We start from the raw sequence: 17,621 nt of genomic DNA, 5'->3' as shown, positions 1-17,621 counted from the left end.
ACTCATTTTTTTGGTTGATTTTTCTTTGTTAAATGGCATTTAAATATATAAAATAAATATCAAAAATATAAGTCTGTTTTACTATGATTGTAAATATCAAAAAATTTCTATATGTGACACGGCACCAGAGTTAAGTTAGGGTTTTTCAAAATGCTGACACGCCGAGCTCAGAAGGTTCGCCATCACTGGCCTAGCGCCGCCTCATCGGTAGTGGCTGTTAGAAATGGCAGTTACTGGCCTCGATCAACCACAGGCCTTCGGCCCCCGTCGGGCCCGCACTCACTCGGTGACGCCGGCGGTGAGCTTAGCACCCGTTTTCATGGTTTTTTTTAGGGAAATAAATATAGCTCACTTATTCTGTTGTTGCCCATCCTCACCTGAGGATATTTTTCCCACTGCTTTTCAGAGAGTGGGAGGGAGGGAGCGAGAGAAACACATTGGTGAGAGAGACACACTGATTGGCTGCCTCCCGCACTCGCCCTGACCAGGGGCAGGGAGCGAACAAGCAACCCAGGTGTGCGCCCTTGACCAGGAATCAAACCTGAAACCCTTGGGGTGGGGGCTGCCGCTCCAACCACTGAGCACACCAGCCGGGGCTCAATACAGCTCACTTTTCATGACCTTTAACTCACCAGCCTTTTCCTTTAAGAGACCTTTGTCGCCCAGGCTGGTTGTGGCTCAGCTGGTTGAGCGCCATCCCGGGCGCCAAGAGGTCACCGGTTCGATTCCCCGTCAGGGCACATGCCCAGGTGGTGGGCTCCACCCCCAGCAGGAGGCGCGCAGGAGGCAGCCGATCCATGTTTCTCTCTCTCCCTCTCCCTTCCTCTCGCTCTAAAAAATTAAAAACCTGTTTTTAAAGGAGAGAGAGACGTCTCCCCCCCGCAGGTGCACAGGCACTGCCCACGCTCACCCCTCGGCGCCGGTGGGGGCCGCCTGCATCTCCACCTGCATCTCCGTCAGCGGGCGAGACCCAGCGGAGCCTGGAGCCGCGGAGAATGGGGATTCTGTCCGGGGTCAGGGGTCTCCCCTGGGGCCTGGCTCGGGCAGCCACCTCGTCACAGGGGTCCCAGCCTCGCCGCTTCTAAGGCAGGAGGAGACGCCGCTGCTTGTGCTGGTTTTAATCCCCCCCCCAGGCTGCCCCCTCCAGTCAGTGGCCAGGGGAGGACTCCCCTTCTGCTGAGTTCAGAAACTGGGGTAGCATCAGGCACCCTTTTCCTGCATTTATTTCATCAGAGGACCAAATCCAGGAGGCGTCCATTCTCTGGTGTTTAATGAAGGGTCAGAACTGAGCTCGCGGGCGCCTGGGGCCGCGCTGGCTTCCTGCTCCGGGGTGCGGGTCCTGGCTCAGGTGCGCTTCGTGTCTTTTTACTTCTTTTCTTTTCTTGTTAATCCTCGCCCGAAGATATTTCTATTTTTCCCATTGATTTTGAGAGAGCGTGGAAGGGAGGGGGAGAGATCAATGTGAGCGACACGTCGATGGGCCGCCTCCCACCTGGGACCCCTCAGGACCGAACCTGCAGCCCAGGTACGTGCCCTCGAATTTGATCGGGAATCGAGCCCATGATCCTTGCTGCGTGGCCGACGCTCCAACCACAGAGCCAGGCAGGCTGGGGCTCAGGCTTGTATCTTTTTATTAAATGTACTGATTTTCTCTGGAAACCATTGTCATTCCAAATTGGACACGAGTGTTGCCAAGATGTTTACTTTGGGTGCTAATAACCAACGGTTTTAATGAAGAAATAAATTGGGGTTTAATTTCTTCCCAAATTCAGTTGTAAAATCTCTTCGGCTAAAAGGCCCATGAAGAAGGCGCTGTGGGTGGTCTGTGGCCGTGGCTGCTACTGTCTTCCAAGGTAACGAGCACATCTCCTGAAGGCGGCGGGGGGGTCCCCCTGAAGGTGGGGGGTCCCCCTGAAGGCGGGGGTCCCTGTGGCTGCCGGAGAGGCTGGGTTCTCCCTGAGGACGGGCCACGCAGGTAAAAACCTGCTACTGCAGCCGAGACCCTTCCTGAGGAAGCTTACTCCCTGCCTGCTCGGTTTTTTGGTTTGTTTGTTTGTTTCACTTTTTATTGGAAAGTTTAAATAAACACGAAGGCAAGAACTGCCCCGTGGGCACCTGCCCTCCACCAGCCAGGAGTGCACTCCCCCGGGTCCCGTCTATTGTGCCGCCCACCCGGCTTCCTCGGGGCCGGAGGCTGTTGGCTGGGACCCCGAGTCTGTCCTCTGAGGCTCAGGGACCGACGCGCCCTCCTGCCTGGCTGCCTGGCACCTTCCAGGGGCTCCGCAGCGCCTGCTGGCCCAGCGCCCGGGCAGGGCGGCCCTCCCCGCACAGCTGAGCAGCATGAGCAGGAACAAGGCTCCGCAGCAGACACGGGGACGCGCTCAGGGCAACGCGTGGGCCCTGGACGCCCGCCGACCTGCTCCTCGATCCCAGGTGAGTCGGGGAATCAGGATGTGGCAACATTTTAATGCAAAGGCAAGGCAGCGGCCCCCTCCCCACCTCCAATGTCAGGCGGGAAAGGGCCTCACGGAGGAAAGGCATTTTGAGGGACAGCAGGGAGCTAGGGACCGTCCCGTCCCGGCAGCTATGGGGGCGGGGGGGCGGAGGGGGGGCGGGCGCCGGCCTCAGTCGTTGCAGATGGAGGGCCTGCGGATGTTGTAGCTGGGGTGGAAGTTCAGCCGGTCGTAGGAGGTGATGCAGTTGTCGGCGCCCGACACGGAGCTCTTCTCCACGTGGACGTTGAAGGAAGTGTTCCGGAACATTCCCGCGGCCGCCAGCTGTCTGGAGAAGCTATTTGAATATGCGTAGAACACTTTCTGGAAGGGCAAAGGGAACAGCGGTGCATGGGGAGACCGTTACCCGTTCGTCACTCGGTATTTCGGGGAGAAAAAGAATTCGTAAGGAAACGTCCCTATTCTTGCGAAGCGGCGAGGCCAGTGCGACCGGAAGGCCTAGTTGGCCCCGGCCGTCCCCGGCCATCCCGGGCCACAACCGCCATCCGGACAATGACCAGTTGTGCCTCCTCCCACCATCACACGGAGGGAAGGGTCAGCTCCGGCCGCCTGCCTGTGGCATGGCCCTCCCAGGTGTGGCTACGAGCCCTGACTGGGGGGTCCCGCCTCAAGCGCCCCCAGTTCCTGGTTTACAAACGGTGCCACCAGGCCGGTTATCGGACGTTTCTTTGTTTGCCTCAGAACTGACATGCGTGTGTGCATAAGTGCGCATGTGTGTGCTCGCGTGCGTATGTGTGTGCATGCGTGCATGTGTGTGCGTGTGTGTGTATGTTTGTACGTGCATGTATGTGCGAGCGCGCGTGTGTGTGTGCGTGCGAGAGTGAATGGGGCCGGTCCCTGGAGTACTGTGGGCGAGTGCACATGCACTTTGCACCCTTGAACAATTTCACCGCCAGATCTCAGGGCGAGTCCTTCATTCCTACCCGCCCTGCTCCACCAGGCTCCGCGGTCCCTCACACTTTGCCGCCTGGAGCCCTGGGCCCTCCCAGCCCCGCCCCCTGCCCCGAGGTGTGAGGCCCTTTGAGAAATCCAGGGTTCAGGTCTCTTCTAGAGACGCCCGCCCTCCCCCGGGCTCGTGCCCGCTTACCGGCATCTCGTGCACGGTGGGCGCCCTGCTCCCGTAGGCCTGGTTACTGGTCCTGTACACCGAGGCGGGCTCCTTGGTCCTCCTAGCAGGCGACACACACCCTCTATTTTCGGTGCATTCGTGATCACCTGCCTGAGCCCAGCCTGCACGGGTCTGACGGGTGGAGCCTTGTTGGAGTGCTCCAGGTTGGAGGTGCAGCCCCGGATGTGGGCTCCCGGGGAGCGCAGTTCGGCCTCCTGGTCCCTCTGCCCACCTCCGCCCCTGCTCTTCCCAGAGAAAAGCCTGGAGAATTTCCCAGGGTCACGCGCTGGCCCTCAGCACCCATGGGCCGGGCACACGTGGTCGTTTCCTGGTAGGTGGGTAGGCCCGGGGCTGTGTGTGGCTCAGCCTCCAGACCCCGCCACCCAGGGGGCCTCCACTCCCAGCCTCCCGAGAAGATGCCTGCAGTCCCCGGTGCCAACTCTACCACCAGAACAGGCTGACCGTGGGCCCCCACCCTGTGAGGTCCCGGCACCCGCCATCTTCCACCCTCCCAGTCCTCTCTCCGGGAACAGATCCGGCTCTGGGATTGTGGGGGGCCTGGAGGCCGGAGGGCGGGGACGAAGGGTGTAGAGTTTGCACTGCGCTGCAACAGCTCGCAGGCCACCCACTCCATTGGAGGTCGGCCGGGTTCCCACTTTCCAGGGCTCCTCTGTCTGGAGAGGAGCGGGGCTTCCCCCAGCCTCCGAGCTGGGCTTCCAGACTCCTGCTGGCATCCACCCCGCACTGCGGCTGGACCCACGGACGTGTGTCCAAAGCTCTGGGCAGCTCATCTGGTGAAGAGCTGACCACGCTCTTGGCTGAGGTGCCGGCCGGCTGGGGACCTGGGGCTCCCGCACGCAGGACGGGACCGCCCGCTGGGGAAGGTGGCCTCTCTCTCCCTCCGGCGTTTGCCCGGGGACCCCACCCGTGGCGCTCACCTGTAGCCCCGGAAGCACGCCGGGTGGTTGAACCGAGCCGGCAGGTCCTTGTCCACGCGGTAGTAGTCGCTGGTTTTCTCCGGGGGGGCCTGGGCCTCGGGCTCCGCGGGCTCCGCGCCCTCCACCGGCGCCGCGCACTCCACGGGCGCCGCGCACTCTCCGGGGTTCTCCTGGGACATCCCGCCGTCCGTCCGCGGGAGCTGCTCGGGGAAGAAGGAAGGCAAGGCACGGCCTCCCCGCGGCCCGCGCCACCAGGGTCGCGCGGCGTCCCGTTGCTAAGCGACGGCTGGGTCGCCTGAATGGGTGGGTCGGGTCCTTAAAGGCGCCGCGCCTCTGCGGGCCGGCGGGGCTGAAATGCGGGATCTGGAACCTTCGGGGCGAGCACGCCGGGCCCCCGCAGGCCGGGATGACAAACCCTCACTTCCTGGGATTGCAGTGCCGGGTACCGGGGATGCGGGCCGGGCGGGCCTCGTCCCAAATGCCGGGAAAGCGGCCACCGCGGGGGTTCCCGCTCCGCCAGGCCCTCCGCCCGCAGGGGCCACGCTCCCCGCGCTGGGGGCGCTCCCGGACCCCGCCAGGTCGTGCCGCGCGGAGCCCAGAGCCGGCATTTCGGCTCCCGATTGCCTAACGTGACGGAGCCGTCCTAAGCCGAGCGGCATTGAGACCCTAAACCGATGTGGACAGAGAGGCTGGCGAGCCTGGCGGGCGGTGCAGGGGGCGCCGGCGGGTCCCGGGGAAGCGGACGGCGCGAGGGACCCAGCACCCTGTCCCTCCCCAGGCCTCCAGGACCCGGTCCCGCGCTCGGCAGGAGGCGGGAGGCCGGGGGAGCGGGCGGACGTGCAGTGGCCCCTCCGGGCCGGCAGGCGGCGGGGCGGCGGGCGCGCGGGCCGCGGCGGAAGAGGAGGCCGCTCTGGCACCGCGCTCGCCTCCTCCGCACCATGGCGCCCGCGCCCGCCCTGCCCCGGCTGCTGAGCGCGGGTGAGCGCGCCCGGGACCCCCGCCCCCGCCCCCTGCTCGCCTCCCGGGGACCCCCCCCCCGCTCGCCTCCGGGGACCCCCGCCCCCTGCTCGCCTCCCGGGGACCCCCCCCCCGCTCGCCTCCCGAGGACCCCCGCCCCCTGCTCGCCTCCCGGGGACCCCCGCCCCCCGCCCCCCTGCTCGCTTCCCGGGGACCCCCGCCCGGCCCGCACGGCCGCCGCACGGAGACTTGGGGCGGGAGGGCCCGGGAGGCCGCGCCGCGAATCCGCGCCCCGCTCTCCCCGCAGGTGCGTGGCCCCGGCCGCTCCGGCTGCACGTCCTCCAGGCGGCGACCCCGGGGCCAGCCCGGCCGAGCGGCAGGACAACGGGAAGTGCCGCGGCCGCCGCCGTGAGCGACCCCCAGGGCGGCAGCGGCAGCGGCAGTGCAGGTCCGGGGGTGACCGGGAGGGGGGCGCGGGCTCCCCATTGGGGTTGAAGTCGCCCGGAGTCCCGAGCTCCGCTGTTCCAGTTGTGCAGCCTGGAGGGTCCGAGCCCGGGAGGAGGAGGGGCGCCCATCCCCGCAGCCCCGCGGGCTCGGTGGGCCCCGGAAGCGGACCTCGGTGTCCCCCACCCACCCCCGAGGACCGGGCGAGGCCGGGGCGAGGCCAGCTGGGCTCCCTCGGGGAGGGGCGGTCGGCACCAGCCTCCTGGGGGGTCCCTGTGGCCCTGCGCCCCGCGGGCTGGGCCGTAGGAGCGGCAGGGCGAGACCCAGCACCCTGTCCCCCCCAGACCTGCAGGACCGGGTCCTCAGCGAGCCCCTCAAGCACGCGGACTTCTTCAACGTCCAGGAGCTGTTTTCCGTGAGGAGCCTCTTTGATGCCCGCGTGCACCTGGGACACAAAGCCGGCTGTCGGCACAGGTGGGCGGAGCTGTGGGACCCTCTGCCCTGGTCCTGGGTGCAGGGTCACGTGTCAGCTTGAGGACAACCCCTTCCTCTTCAGATGGGGTCCCTGCGCCCCAGGAGAGGTCGGGGGTGTCCTCGGACTCAGCTTGTATCCAAAGGGGGTGCCGCGGCCTGACTCCCCAGCAGCGGTGGATGTGAGCTGGGGGCCCTATACCGAGGTGACCAGAACCAGGGAGGCCTGGGGACGACAGGAGCTTGGGTACCGCGAAGGCTGGCCCCTTGGCCACCCCGGGGCACTGTCACGTGGGTGCTGGGAGGGAGCATCCTGGGCCCCTGAGGAGGGCCCCACGGGCAGGAGGGCGGCCTGCACAGTGGAAGCTGCCTCGGGGGCGAGGGTGCGATGGGGCCTGTGGGCCTTGGGCAGAGTCTGTTGAGAGGAAGGGACAGAGCCAGGTGGGCGTGAGCGCAAGTGGAGCTGAGGGGTGACATCTGTCCTGCCCACTGGCCCTCTGCCCTCGGGGCTCCCTCCCAGGCCTGGCTGCTCCTGTCCGGACCCCTCACGCTGCAGCCTGGGCCCCTCCCCGTTCTGCTGGCCCCTCGGCCCATCCCAGAAGGACCTCGGTCATAAAGCCTCAAGAACAATGACAGCCCGGCCGGTGGGGCTCAGTGGTTGAGCGTTGACCTGTGAACCAGGAGGTCAGGGTTGGATTCCCGGTCAGGGCACAGGCCTAGGTTGCAGGTTTGATCCCCAATGTGGGGCACGCAGGAGGCAACCTATCAATGACTCCTCATTGATGTTTCCGTCTCTCTCCCTCTCCCTTCCTCTCTGAAATCAGTAAGATTTTAAAAAAGAATAATGACAGACGTGGCTGCGACGTGAACAGCAGAGAGCAGGGCACACTCTTGTGTTTAAACGTCCAGACGGCCAAGGAGGATGAGCTGTTAGGGTCCCCAGGGGGCGGGGTGCAGGTTCCACAGCCACACCACCTGCCCAGTCAGCACGCACGGGAAGGGTCCTCTGTGTGTCGTCGCTGGGAGGGGGGCCCTGCTCACTCGCGGGGGGCGGGGGGTCTCCCGCAGGTTCATGGAGCCCTACATCTTCGGGAGCCGCCTGGACCAGGACATCATCGACCTGGAGCAGACGGCCGCGCACCTGCAGCTGGCCTTGAACTTCACGGCCCACGTGGCCTATCGCAAGGGCATCATCCTGTTTGTGAGCCGCCACCGGCAGTTCTCCTACCTCATCGAGAACACGGCGCGGGACTGTGGCGAGTACGCCCACACCCGCTACTTCAAGGGCGGCCTGCTGACCAACGCGCCGCTCCTGCTGGGCCCCGGCGTCCGCCTGCCCGACCTCATCATCTTCCTGCACACGCTCAACAACGTGTTCGAGCCCCACGTGGCCGTGCGGGACGCGGCCAAGATGAACATCCCCACCGTGGGCATCGTGGACACCAACTGCAACCCCTGCCTCGTCACCTACCCCGTGCCCGGCAACGACGACTCGCCCGCGGCCGTGCAGCTCTTCTGCAGGCTCTTCCGGACCGTCGTCAGCCGGGCCAAGGAGAAGCGAAGGCAGGTCGAGGCCCTGTACCGGCTGCAGGGCCAGGAGGGGGCCGAGGGCCGGGGTCCCGCCCTCCCGGGAACACAGGCCTCACTGGAGGCGGGTCCTTCACTGTGACAGCTCCACCCTCCTCCTAAATAAAATCGGCAGCCAAGCCTGGTCCTGAGTTCGAGTCATCCCGGCCTGGGGGCCTGCTATTGTTGCCGTTCGTTCTGGCAGCACCTTCCGTGGCCCACGGGCCCTGCAGGTGCAGAGGACTAGCAGGGACCCGCGGGAAGCACGCTTGTCCCGGAATCTGCTTCCGCCCTGAGATCCGCCCTCTGTGTGTGAGGTTCTCGCTCCGGGCAGCTTGTTTCCTGGACCCGAGTGGCCCTTGGCTGTTTGTCAAACGAGGTTGCAGGTGAGTCCCCCACTGGGTGGGCAGACGGCACGATCCCCACGTAACAAGCTTGGGTCCGGCAGCACGTGGCTGGGAGCCTTGTTCAGCAGCGTGGTCCGTGGACAGCCGTCTGTGTGGCACTTCCCAGATGCCCCCCAAGCCCCGGGTCACCAAGGTCCCTGCCCTCAGGGTCCTTGGGCCTTGAGACAGGCAGGCACATGGACGCGTCGCTTGGGCAGGGCAACAGGGGCACCTGCCCTCGGGCCACCGTCAGTGCTGGGCTCAGGCCCTCATGCTGCCCCCACAGGCCAGGCCCCTCCCCAGGGGTTGGGATGGGCCCCCCTGGCCGCACTTGTGTCCCGGGGCTGGGCGGGCCCTCTGTCCTGCCTGCCTCCTCGGGCTCAGCACCTACCCCAGGTGCGGCCCGTCTGCCGGGGAGTGAGCAGCAGGGTCTGGGACAGGGTAGCCCACAGTGGCTGCTCTGTGCCCACCTCTGCCAGCCCGGCCCACTCGGCGCCTTCCCAAACTGTAGCTGAGCACGTGTGTGTGTGTGTGCACGCACACGCACATGTGTGAAGCTGAATTTCCTTCTTCCCTCCCTGACCTTACCTCCGAGCACAAACCCTAAGAGGCGTCAACGACAGTTAACGTCACACAAGTGCCTAATCGACAGGCTGCCCAAGGGCGTGAGCACTGCTGGACCCTGCAGCCTCCGCCGGACAGTGTGTTCCGGGTCTGGGTCGGACACAGGACGGCTACACCGGGCCTGGAATATTAAATGTGGCTCAAGGACACATGTGGTGACACAGGTGATGGTTTCGCCAGGCTGGCTATGCCATCCGCATGTGGCGGGAATGAGTCTGAAGGAGTGAGTGCAGGTGTGGGCAGCGTGCACAGCCAGGTTCAGTGAGCCTGAGGGGGGCGGTGAAGGATGAAGAAGACAGACAAGAGGAGAAAGCTGGGGCTGGGTGGGACGCCGTCCTCTCGGACGGAGAGACCGCGCCACGGCCTGCAAGCTGAGTCTTTATTTTATCGGATTCCACGAGGCACAGTAAGGGCGTGGTTACAATTCTCGGGTTTCAAATCCACTCAATTACATGCACCTGGTCAAGCTTTGTTTACTTGCCCCTCCGCAGCCCACGTCACTCAGCCACGTGGGGCCACAGGTGCGGACCATAAGGTCAAGCTCACAACTACAGGCTCTGGCCATCACTGTGCTGGGACTTGCCCGTGGCTTTGCCACGAGAGGACCTGCCCTCTCATTAGTCTGAGGCTTGAACCTGTCCGAACGCGACAGCCGCTCTCCACACCCTGTCCCTGTAGAGTCTCGGAGCCAGCTCACAGCGAGGAGTGGGTCCCTCGGGCTCAGAGGTCAGTTGCTCTGGCCCTGGCAACTGGAGACGGGGAGACGCGTTCGCACAGGGGCGGCCTATGGTGCCAGGGCCGAGTTCTCGGACAGCAGTCACCCCACACTCCGTCCTCCACCCCACGACACACAGGACGAGGCCCCCAGGACCCTCCAAACGCCCCCGCGGGTGAGGGGGTACAGAGCAGGTGGCCTAGACCCGGACACTGGGGACCAGCCGGAGCTGTGTTGCCATGGAGGGGTGGGGTGGGGGGAGAGAGACGCCATTGGGATGGTGCATGTGGGCAGCAAGGCGGGGTCACGTGCGCGCTCAACTGCGGGCCACGCCTAATTGTCTCCGTGGGATCCGCCTGGGTCCACCCGTGTCCACGGAGGCTCGTGCGTCCCTCCCCCGCCGCATGGGAGCCCTGCCCGTGTCCACGCTGAGCTGGGCTGAGGCTGTTGCATATGCAACCCTCGGGGGACAGTTGGGAAACTGAGGCAGGGCGGCGGGATGGCAGGCCCACCTCGGGCAGGTCTCCACCCTCCCATGGGGGTTGCTTGGGGAATGAGAGGCCCTAAGACCCTGGGGGACCCCTGCTTCCCCAGCCTCCCTCGTCCTCTCTCCCCCAAATCCGGTGGGACACAAAGACCCGGAGCCCAACCGACAGGCCCTCCTGGAGGCAGGGCGGACCCCGTGTCAGTGATGTCCTCTCCGCACGCCTGAGGTCACGGACAAGACGTGATGTCCTGTCGCTTCGGGGGCACTGCACATGACCATTGGTTTGGGGCAGGAACCCCCCAATTCTGACGTCCTCAGGGGAGACTGTGGCCCGGACTCTGCTCGCGGGGTGGGGGTGAGAGGGGAGAAGCAGTCAGCGGCCCGCGGCCCGGATGGTGTCCCGGTGTCAGCGCCGCCCGCACAGAGGTCCCCGAACCTCAGAAGCCGTGTGTCCCGCCCGCTGCTCCCTTCCTTCCCGGCCCACATCCTGGTGCGGCTGGTTCTCATGCGAGGCTCCTCCCTGGTGTTAGCCGTGTACACGCGTGCTGCTCAGGATGAGGTCACGCAGGGCACCTGGTCTGTGCAGCAGCACGTTCACTGTGCGAAACTAGAAAAAGTCAAAGGTGCAGTGAAGCCCATAGAGCAGTGGTTCTCCACCTCGGCTGCACATTAGAATCACCTGGGGATCTTTTTAAAATCCTGCTTTCTGGGCCTCATCCTCCGGAAATTCTGTTTCTTTGTTACTAATGTTGTGGCCCCACCCCATAACAAAGAGAATTTCCGGAGGATGGGGCCCAGAAATCAGGATTTTAAAAAGATCCCCAGGTGATTCTAATGTGCAGCCGAGGTGGAGAACTACTGCCATGGAATGACCCAAACCCCAGCTCCGATGCGCCCCGTCCGCCCGCCCTCCCTGCGGGCCTGGTCCTTGGTGTGCAGCTGGGGTGCCTGGGCCACGCTGGGGGCCCTCAGCGAGGGAGCACCAAGCAGGGACTCCCACAGGCTCCAGCCACCTCGCTGAGCTCCTGGGTGTGACGGGCCGGGTGACGCTGCCGTGCGCCCCAGGATCTGCTCTAAAAGGGGGTGCCCGCCACTGTCCGAGCCCCTCTGGTCCCAGCAGGACAAGACAAGGAGCACCAGGCTCCCACCTACCCGGCCGGCACCCAGGTCAGCAGTGTGGCCCGCTGCTTGGAGCCCCGGAGCGTGGGGGGGTGGGGAGGGCTGGGAGTGGACAGGACAAGAGGGTGCCCCACGGATCCCAGCGGCCAGGGGGAGTCATGGGAGGCCCGGGGTCCCTCTGCAGAGTTCTGGAAACTTCGCTCTTTTGGAGAATTAGGTCCCTCCCGCCCGGACGCAGCTTCCTCCCGGCTGGTGGGTGGAAAGGAAAGGGGCGTCCTTCTTCCCCAACCCAGCCAGCCGTCTGTCCCCCGAAGTCAGGCCCCTCCGTCTCTGCACCGCAGTCCCCAGGGGAGGGCACCCCCTGCCCAGGGACGGGGCACGGGAGGGGATGCCCAGTGGCCGGCCCAGGAGGCAGGTCTGGTGCCCCGGGTCCTCCCTCCACTCGGCCCCCGCAGACACGCTGTCCCCGAGTCCTGTCGGGTTCTCCTCGGTGCCTCTGTCCCGCAGCCAACGAGGGCGGCCCCGGCTCAGGGCCATCGCGCGCGGGGCGGGGCGCGAGCGCTGCTGCAGGTGCTCCGCACGGGCCGGCCGATCCCGCATCCGCCACCGCGGGGGGCGGGTTCCCCCGGAGCCCCGTTTTGCAGGGTCGCACCCCCCAGGAGCCCTGCAGCCGCCACTATCCGAACCGAGTCGCCGGCCGGAGGGTGGGTGTCCGGCCCGCGAGGGGGCGCTGCGGCGGCGGGGAGCGGTGGGCGCGGCTTGGGCCTCGGGGCCGCCGTCCGCGCTATAAAGGGCGCCGCTCGCGCGCTCCCGCTCTTTCCGGGCGGCGGGGCGGCGGCGGGGCGGCGGCCATGGCCGGGTCCGTGGCTGTTCCGCGCGGCCCCGGGGTCCGTGGCCCCGGCCGCACCCGCTCGCCGAGGGGCCCGCCGGTTTGGAGCCTCCGGGTGGCGCGCGCCGTGGGGAGGAGGCGGGGACGGTGAGGGAGCGGCGGCTGGGCCTGCGGGCGCCTCCGAGCTTCGGGCCACGTGTTCTTGCTGGAGAGGGGGGATGGGATGGCGCGGGGGCCGGGGGCCCGGGGGCCTGCGGTCCGGCGGCTCCCCGGCCGCGCGCCTCCTGGTCTTGCATCCGCCCCCGCCGTGTGGCCTCGGTGACCGCTCCGGGGAGCTGCCTGCTGGCAGCCGAGCTCCGGGAGGGCGTCCTGGGCCCGGGTGAGCCCACAGTCGGCGCTGGAGCAGGGGGTCCCCGGTGCAGCTTGCAGATGCAGGCCCCGCCGTGGGAGGCCTCGGGGGCCGGGGGCCGTGGGGGTGGGGGAGCGTGGGCTGTCCGCGCGCGCACTGCCCCTGGAGGCGTTGCAGGTGTGGCTGCCGTGCCGCGCCTGCGTCATTAGGCGGCAGAGAGCAGAGAGGCTCGCCTACGCCCAGCGTCCTGGCCGTGGGCGCCTGGATGGTTGACGGCCTGACACGGGGTGCGCTCTGGGCTGCTGGCGGGGTGGCGGCCCGAGCCCGTGGGGTGAAAGCTCCTCGATTCTCCTAGGTCGCGGCTGGCCCCCGATCGCGGCCCGCATGCGTCTGACGGCAGGAGGTAGGAGCCGCCGCAGGGCCGAGTGGGGCAGGTGAGTAGTTTGGGGCTTGGTGACGGTCTGAGCATTGCCTACTGCCGCGTGGATAAGAAAAGTGGCAGCGAAATTTTCCTTTGGGGCAAAAAATGTCACCTGGCGACCCCATAATTCAAAGTCTTCAGTGGGTGTGAGTGTTGCGGGGTGTTGGTGGGTAGCTGCTCTGCCGCTTAATGCACGTCTATGGCTGTGCACCCATCACACCCGAAATCCTGCTAGAGGTTCCAGGCCGTGCCACAGGCCAGGGGAACCTCGGGCGAGTGAGGCCTGACGTCCCCGCGGACACCCTCCCCTCGGTGTGGGAGCCTCACTGGGAGCCCCCCGGGGTGCAGCAGTCTGTAGGGCGGGCCCTCGTGGCTGCACGTGTTCCCCAGGCTCTTCAGACCCTGAACCGGGGGCCAGAGTGGGCGGCCCGGTGCTTGCTTTCTGCTCTGGGTGCCCGTCTGGGGTCAGAAAGGGGCCAGTGGGGGGAGGGGCGGCTGCCCTGCGGGTGCTGGACCTGCGGGCACCGCAGACCGGCTGCCTGCTGCACCTGTGACGCCCGGGCACCGAGGAAGTGGCTATTTCTACGCTCAGTGCTCAGAACCGTGGGCACCGAGAATGGTTTGTGGCCTGACATTCCTGGCGCGCCCGCCGCTGGCGTTGGGGGCCCGTGTGTGGGACCTCGGCGGGCGGGTGCGTGCAGGCGGCAGACGCAGTGGGGCTGGCGGCACAGGGCTCCTGCCCGGAGGGTGCAGAGGGCTGGGCGTGTGGGCTCCCTGTCCCTGGGTGGGCTGTCGGGAGCCACCTGGCACATGAGCACCCACACTAGCGACCCTGAGACAAGCAGAGAACTTCAGGGAGCGGGAGGGGCTTGGTCAGTTAGGGGTGGGGCGGGGGTGCCAGAGGTCCACGCCCAGCGTTTGCCTGTCCGTGGGTTGGGAGTCGGGCCCCACGTGGATGCCCTCAGTGGGCCGATGGTACCTGCAAATGACCGTCCCAGCCAGGGCACTGGGAGGGGGGTGTAGGTAACCCTCCTGGGGTGGAGGTGTGACCCGCTGTCCTTGTCCTTTGCAGTTGAGAGCTTGGTGCTTGGCAGCCAGACAGGATGGGGCCACGTGCTCAAGGAGAACCACCTGGTTCGAGTCTGGTGAGACGCTTTGTACCTTGTTCCCTAAAATGTTTCCGTGTGTGAGAGTTGAGCTGTGTGGCCCTCCCAGGACACGCCCTCGGTCAGCAGCGCACGTGTTGGGGGCGCGGTGGCCCTGGGGGAGGGAGGGCTGGCTGGCAGTGAGGCCCCTTGACTTCTGGGGGCCCAGCTCCCTGTGGGCGCGGTGGTGTCGGTGACTGCTGGCCGAGGATAGCTTGCCCAGGAGCTCTGTCCTGTAGGACAGCGGGGGCTCGTCCCCTCACCGGCCTGTGGGTCAGGAGTGGCTGGCGGTGATTTCTGAGGTACAAGCTCTGGCTGCTGGCAGGAGGCCGAGTCCTCACAACACCTGGCTCCCCCAAAGCCGTGTGACCCTAGTGGGGAGTGGGGGCTTCTGGAGATGGCAGCACGTGTGCTGTTGCCCTCGATTTCTGTGGCCCTGGGTCCAGGTTTGGGAGGGAGCATCTGTGAGGAATGTCGCCTTGAATGTTGGCTGTTCTTGCTGCCGCAGGGGGCGGCGGGGGGGGGGGGGGGGCTTGGTGAGCTGAGGATGATGGCCCAGCCGGCGGCGTGCTGCAGGGTCCTAATCGGCTGGTTTTCTTTCTGCAGGTGGGGCTCCTGTGGACCAGGCCAGCGGTGCCGCCTCGAGAGCAGAGCGCAGAGCGCGTGGAACAGGCTGCCTGGCTCACATCACAGCAGACAGACAGACAGACAGACAAACCTTGTGCTGCTGGTTGCAGCATCTCCTGCGGGCGGGCGGGGCGGGGAGCCCTGGCAGAAGCGCGGGCGGGCAGAGTCGTTTGTGCCGGATGCTGGGGTGGCAGCAGATGCACCGCTGGCCGCTGTTGCTGGGGACGCTCATTCACATGTTCCGAGGGGCAAGGTGCCAGGTGACCCTGCAGATTACATGCGTGTGTCCAGGTTCTTGAATAAAGGAAACCGTGTTTGTTCACTGACTACACGTTGATCCAGGGGTCGAAGGAGACTCCCGGGGCGTGATGGTCGTTCCACGGTGCAGTGTTGGGAGCACCACAAGGTTTTAAGCTGCCCGTGTGGTGGTCTCCAGCCCGAGGCCCACTGTGGGGAGGGGGCAGGGACAGTGTGGGTGGCCCACGCCATAGGTGACACCAGACAAGCTTGTTGGTGGACTCGCTCAGGAAGTGGGTCCCAGGAGGGCCGGCGTGCTCGGGCTTAACAGGAGCCTGTGGCCGCTGCTCCTTCAGCCCTGTGTCCCCTCCAGGGAGCCTTGGGGGTCCAGAGGGTGCCAGGCCACTCACAGGTTCCGGGTGGCCAGGGCACTGCAGTGTTGGCGACTGAGGGGCTGACCCTCAGGCCGGGTCCTTCCCGACTTCAGGCACCAAAGCATCGACAGGGCTGCCCGGGGAAGGTTCTCGCCTCCTGTACAGCCCGCGACAGGCAGCTGGGGGTCCTGCTCAAAGCCTGTCCCCTCCTGCCCAGCCCTGTGCCGCTTCCTGGCCTGACACGGGGTGGGGACACTGCTGTGTTGGGAACCTGGCCGGGCGAGCAGCCTTCTGAACCCAGTGGTGTCTGAGGGTCTCACTGTAGTGACCCTGCCCGAGCTGCTTGGGGTAGAGGGTCTTTCACCGGGAGCACCCACGGCTGCACACACTTCCTGGGCACATGTCAAGCAGTCCCACTTGTCCTTGTGCCGGCCTGGCTTCTCTGCCCTGAGGGAGCACCTCCAGCATCTGGTGTCACCAGGGGGCCCGTGTGGCTGGGGTTACGTTCTCACCCTATTCTCACTATGGACACACGAGAGGTCCCTTCCAAATAGAGTGACTTTTCAGGCACTCAGGACACCTTTTCTAGGTTTTCTCATACCTCTAGGCTATGTGGTTTGGCTGTTTTTTTAAGCTTGCAAAATCAAAATTTCCAAATAGTCTATTGAGGGAAATCCACGTCTAGCCCGGCCAGTGTGGCTCAGTGGCTGAGCGTCTGCCTATGAACCAGGAGGCCAAGGTTAGAGTCCCAGTTGGGACACATCCCCGGGTTGCAGGCTTGATCCCCAGGTGGGGAGATCAATGATTCTCATTCACGTTTCTATCTCCCTCTCTGAAATCAAAAATATCTTAATACTTTTAAAAATCCACATCTGAGTGGCCTCATACATTAAGGCAGTGGTTCTCAACCTTCTGGCCCTTTAAATACATTCCTTATGTGACTCAACCATACAATTACTTTCGTTGCCAGGGGTGGTCTGGACGGCAGGGGGCCTGGTCCAGGCACAGTGAGGGGAACAGCACGCACAGAAAACCTATTTATTTATTTACATCTGGTGATCCTGAAAGTAACAAAACCCACTCAGCCTGGGCGGGCGCCTTGGCCAGCCCTTGGTGGGTTCCAGGTCCTCCTTCCTGCCTCCCCTTCCAGCCCCTCATTCCTGCTCCACGGTCCTTCCATCTGGGCTGCTGGACCCTGGGGAAGGGCAGGACGGTGAGGGGGCCCCTGGTCACAGGAGCCACTGGGCTGGACACGACAGCCCGGCCCCTGCAGCCTCGCCTTCGCCCCTGACAGGCGAGGAGGGAGGAGGCTCAGGGCCAGGGCGGCTGAAGGCCTGGGAGGGGGGACGGGCAGTCCGGTCCGGGCGCAGTCCCGGCGGGAGCCCCGCGCGGGGCGGGCGGCCGTCAGGAGTACTTGGTGTCGGAGATGGTCTTCCACAGCAGCGTCTTGAGGTGGCTCAGCACCAGCGAGTGGTGGGCCTCCACCTGGCTGGCCAGCCCGCTGAGCGTGGCGCAGGTGGCGCAGCTGCCGGCCCAGCTCCGCGCGCAGCTCGCGGGGGGGCGCCGGGCAGCAGGTAGTCCCGCAGCAGCTCGCACACCTTGGCCAGGTTGGGCTGCAGGAGGGTCGCCCTTGCACTGCCGCAGGAGCTGGTCGCAGGGGGGCCCTGCAGTCGCGCCCGTAGGTGCAGTCGGTGCTGTGCTCGCAGCGGCTGCCGCGCAGGAAGCGGCGCACGGCGGCCTCGGGCGCCACCTGCTGCAGGTCGGCCATCCTGAAGTCGTACGTGGCCGTGTAGCCCACGTTGGCCAGCGTGGTCTCGCACATGTAGAAGGTCCCGTAGGCGCCGTGGAAGAGCTCCTCCACGAACCTCCAGCAGGCCGATGGCCACCTTGGCGCGCCAGGGCCACGGGGGGCCCCAGCCACTGCTGCAGGGCCTGGTGCAGGGCGGGGGGCAGCAGCGGGCGCAGCAGGGGCGCCGCCCCGTGCCAGGAGCCCGGCGGGATGCCCTCGGTGACGTACAGGTCCCCGCAGAAGCCCAGCAGCCGGGCCGCGTGCTCCTTGTCCTGCAGCGACAGCAGCAGCAGGAACTCGTTGCGCTGCAGCAGGGCCCACACCGACTTGGCCTCGGCCAGCGACACCCGGCTGTCCTGGTTGAAGTCGGCCAGGAGCAGGACCTGCCCCACCAGCGCGGGCAGCGAGGGCAGGTCTCCCAGGTTTGCCTGAAGTTTGGGACCAAACGAAAGGGGGACAGTGGTTCAGAGCCAGGGTGTGGCCGGCCTTGGTGTGGGTGCCAGGCCCTCAGGTGCCCAGGTG

General features: G+C 65.8%; 3 protein-coding genes, 1 long non-coding RNA gene and 2 other non-coding genes across 9 annotated transcripts in view; 4 read left to right on the top strand and 2 right to left on the bottom strand.

Moving 5' to 3' along the window:
• Positions 1 to 1,231: 1,231 nt before the first annotated feature.
• PIERCE1 (piercer of microtubule wall 1) lies at positions 1,232 to 5,366 on the bottom strand. 3 transcript variants are annotated; one of them, XM_070430320.1, is made up of 3 exons: positions 4,560 to 5,366; positions 3,601 to 3,682; positions 1,232 to 2,790 (listed from the first exon to the last, which is right to left on the bottom strand). In XM_070430320.1, exons 1-3 carry the CDS (start codon positions 4,736 to 4,738, stop codon positions 2,230 to 2,232), a joined length of 822 nt encoding a protein of 273 aa, XP_070286421.1. In that variant the 5' UTR covers positions 4,739 to 5,366; the 3' UTR covers positions 1,232 to 2,229. The 3 variants fall into 3 exon arrangements, with proteins under 3 accessions (XP_070286421.1, XP_070286422.1, XP_070286423.1); XM_070430321.1 differs by having other exon boundaries at positions 1,232 to 2,781; XM_070430322.1 differs by having other exon boundaries at positions 2,532 to 2,816; positions 4,560 to 5,358.
• A 117-nt stretch (positions 5,367 to 5,483) lies between these two features.
• Positions 5,484 to 8,203, top strand: MRPS2 (mitochondrial ribosomal protein S2). The gene is made up of 4 exons (XM_070429983.1): positions 5,484 to 5,537; positions 5,824 to 5,964; positions 6,305 to 6,434; positions 7,500 to 8,203. The coding sequence occupies exons 1-4, from the start codon at positions 5,498 to 5,500 to the stop codon at positions 8,098 to 8,100; spliced, it is 912 nt and encodes a 303-aa protein (XP_070286084.1). The 5' UTR covers positions 5,484 to 5,497; the 3' UTR covers positions 8,101 to 8,203.
• A 3,931-nt stretch (positions 8,204 to 12,134) lies between these two features.
• LOC139020358 (uncharacterized) lies at positions 12,135 to 15,025 on the top strand. 2 transcript variants are annotated; one of them, XR_011473300.1, is made up of 4 exons: positions 12,135 to 12,304; positions 12,862 to 12,940; positions 14,000 to 14,072; positions 14,679 to 15,025. It is a non-coding gene; the product is annotated as an uncharacterized lncRNA (long non-coding RNA). The 2 variants fall into 2 exon arrangements; XR_011473301.1 differs by lacking the exon at positions 12,135 to 12,304 and adding an exon at positions 12,345 to 12,536.
• LOC139021348 (small nucleolar RNA SNORA17) lies at positions 12,662 to 12,791 on the top strand. Its single transcript, XR_011473463.1, has one exon. It is a non-coding gene; the product is annotated as a small nucleolar RNA SNORA17 (small nucleolar RNA).
• LOC139021331 (small nucleolar RNA SNORA43) lies at positions 13,431 to 13,564 on the top strand. The gene has a single exon (XR_011473452.1). It is a non-coding gene; the product is annotated as a small nucleolar RNA SNORA43 (small nucleolar RNA).
• Positions 15,026 to 16,334: 1,309 nt separating the features above from the next.
• DIPK1B (divergent protein kinase domain 1B) overlaps positions 16,335 to 17,621 on the bottom strand; it is a 3,352-nt gene continuing 2,065 nt past the window's right edge. The window contains 7 exon segments of the mRNA XM_070431058.1: positions 16,335 to 16,828; positions 16,830 to 16,868; positions 16,870 to 16,932; positions 16,934 to 16,969; positions 16,971 to 17,174; positions 17,176 to 17,223; positions 17,225 to 17,527. Coding sequence (XP_070287159.1) covers positions 16,715 to 16,828; positions 16,830 to 16,868; positions 16,870 to 16,932; positions 16,934 to 16,969; positions 16,971 to 17,174; positions 17,176 to 17,223; positions 17,225 to 17,527 — 807 coding nt within the window. The 3' untranslated portion in view covers positions 16,335 to 16,714.

This window comes from Myotis yumanensis, unplaced genomic scaffold (assembly GCF_028538775.1).
Source record: "Myotis yumanensis isolate MYYU_CA2020_CCGP unplaced genomic scaffold, mMyoYum1.0.hap1 SCAF_12, whole genome shotgun sequence".
Taxonomy (NCBI): Eukaryota; Metazoa; Chordata; class Mammalia; order Chiroptera; family Vespertilionidae; genus Myotis; species Myotis yumanensis.
Note: the sequence above shows the minus strand (reverse complement) of the source record. Positions and strands in the feature narration are given on the sequence as shown.

What these genes read in the sequence shown, in the direction of transcription:
- MRPS2 (XM_070429983.1), top strand. Translation starts at nt 5,498, where the DNA reads ATGGCGCCCGCGCCCGCCCTGCCCCGGCTGCTGAGCGCGG. An exon ending in GCCCCGGCTGCTGAGCGCGG is followed by an intron (nt 5,538 to 5,823) that starts GTGAGCGCGCCC and finishes CTCTCCCCGCAG; the next exon opens with GTGCGTGGCCCCGGCCGCTC. An exon ending in CAGCGGCAGCGGCAGTGCAG is followed by an intron (nt 5,965 to 6,304) that starts GTCCGGGGGTGA and finishes TGTCCCCCCCAG; the next exon opens with ACCTGCAGGACCGGGTCCTC.
- PIERCE1 (XM_070430320.1), bottom strand. Translation starts at nt 4,738, where the DNA reads ATGTCCCAGGAGAACCCCGGAGAGTGCGCGGCGCCCGTGGAGTGCGCG. An exon ending in GCGTGCTTCCGGGGCTACAG is followed by an intron (nt 3,683 to 4,559) that starts GTGAGCGCCACG and finishes GTCGCCTGCTAG; the next exon opens with GAGGACCAAGGAGCCCGCCT. An exon ending in CCACCGTGCACGAGATGCCG is followed by an intron (nt 2,791 to 3,600) that starts GTAAGCGGGCAC and finishes ATATTCAAATAG; the next exon opens with CTTCTCCAGACAGCTGGCGG.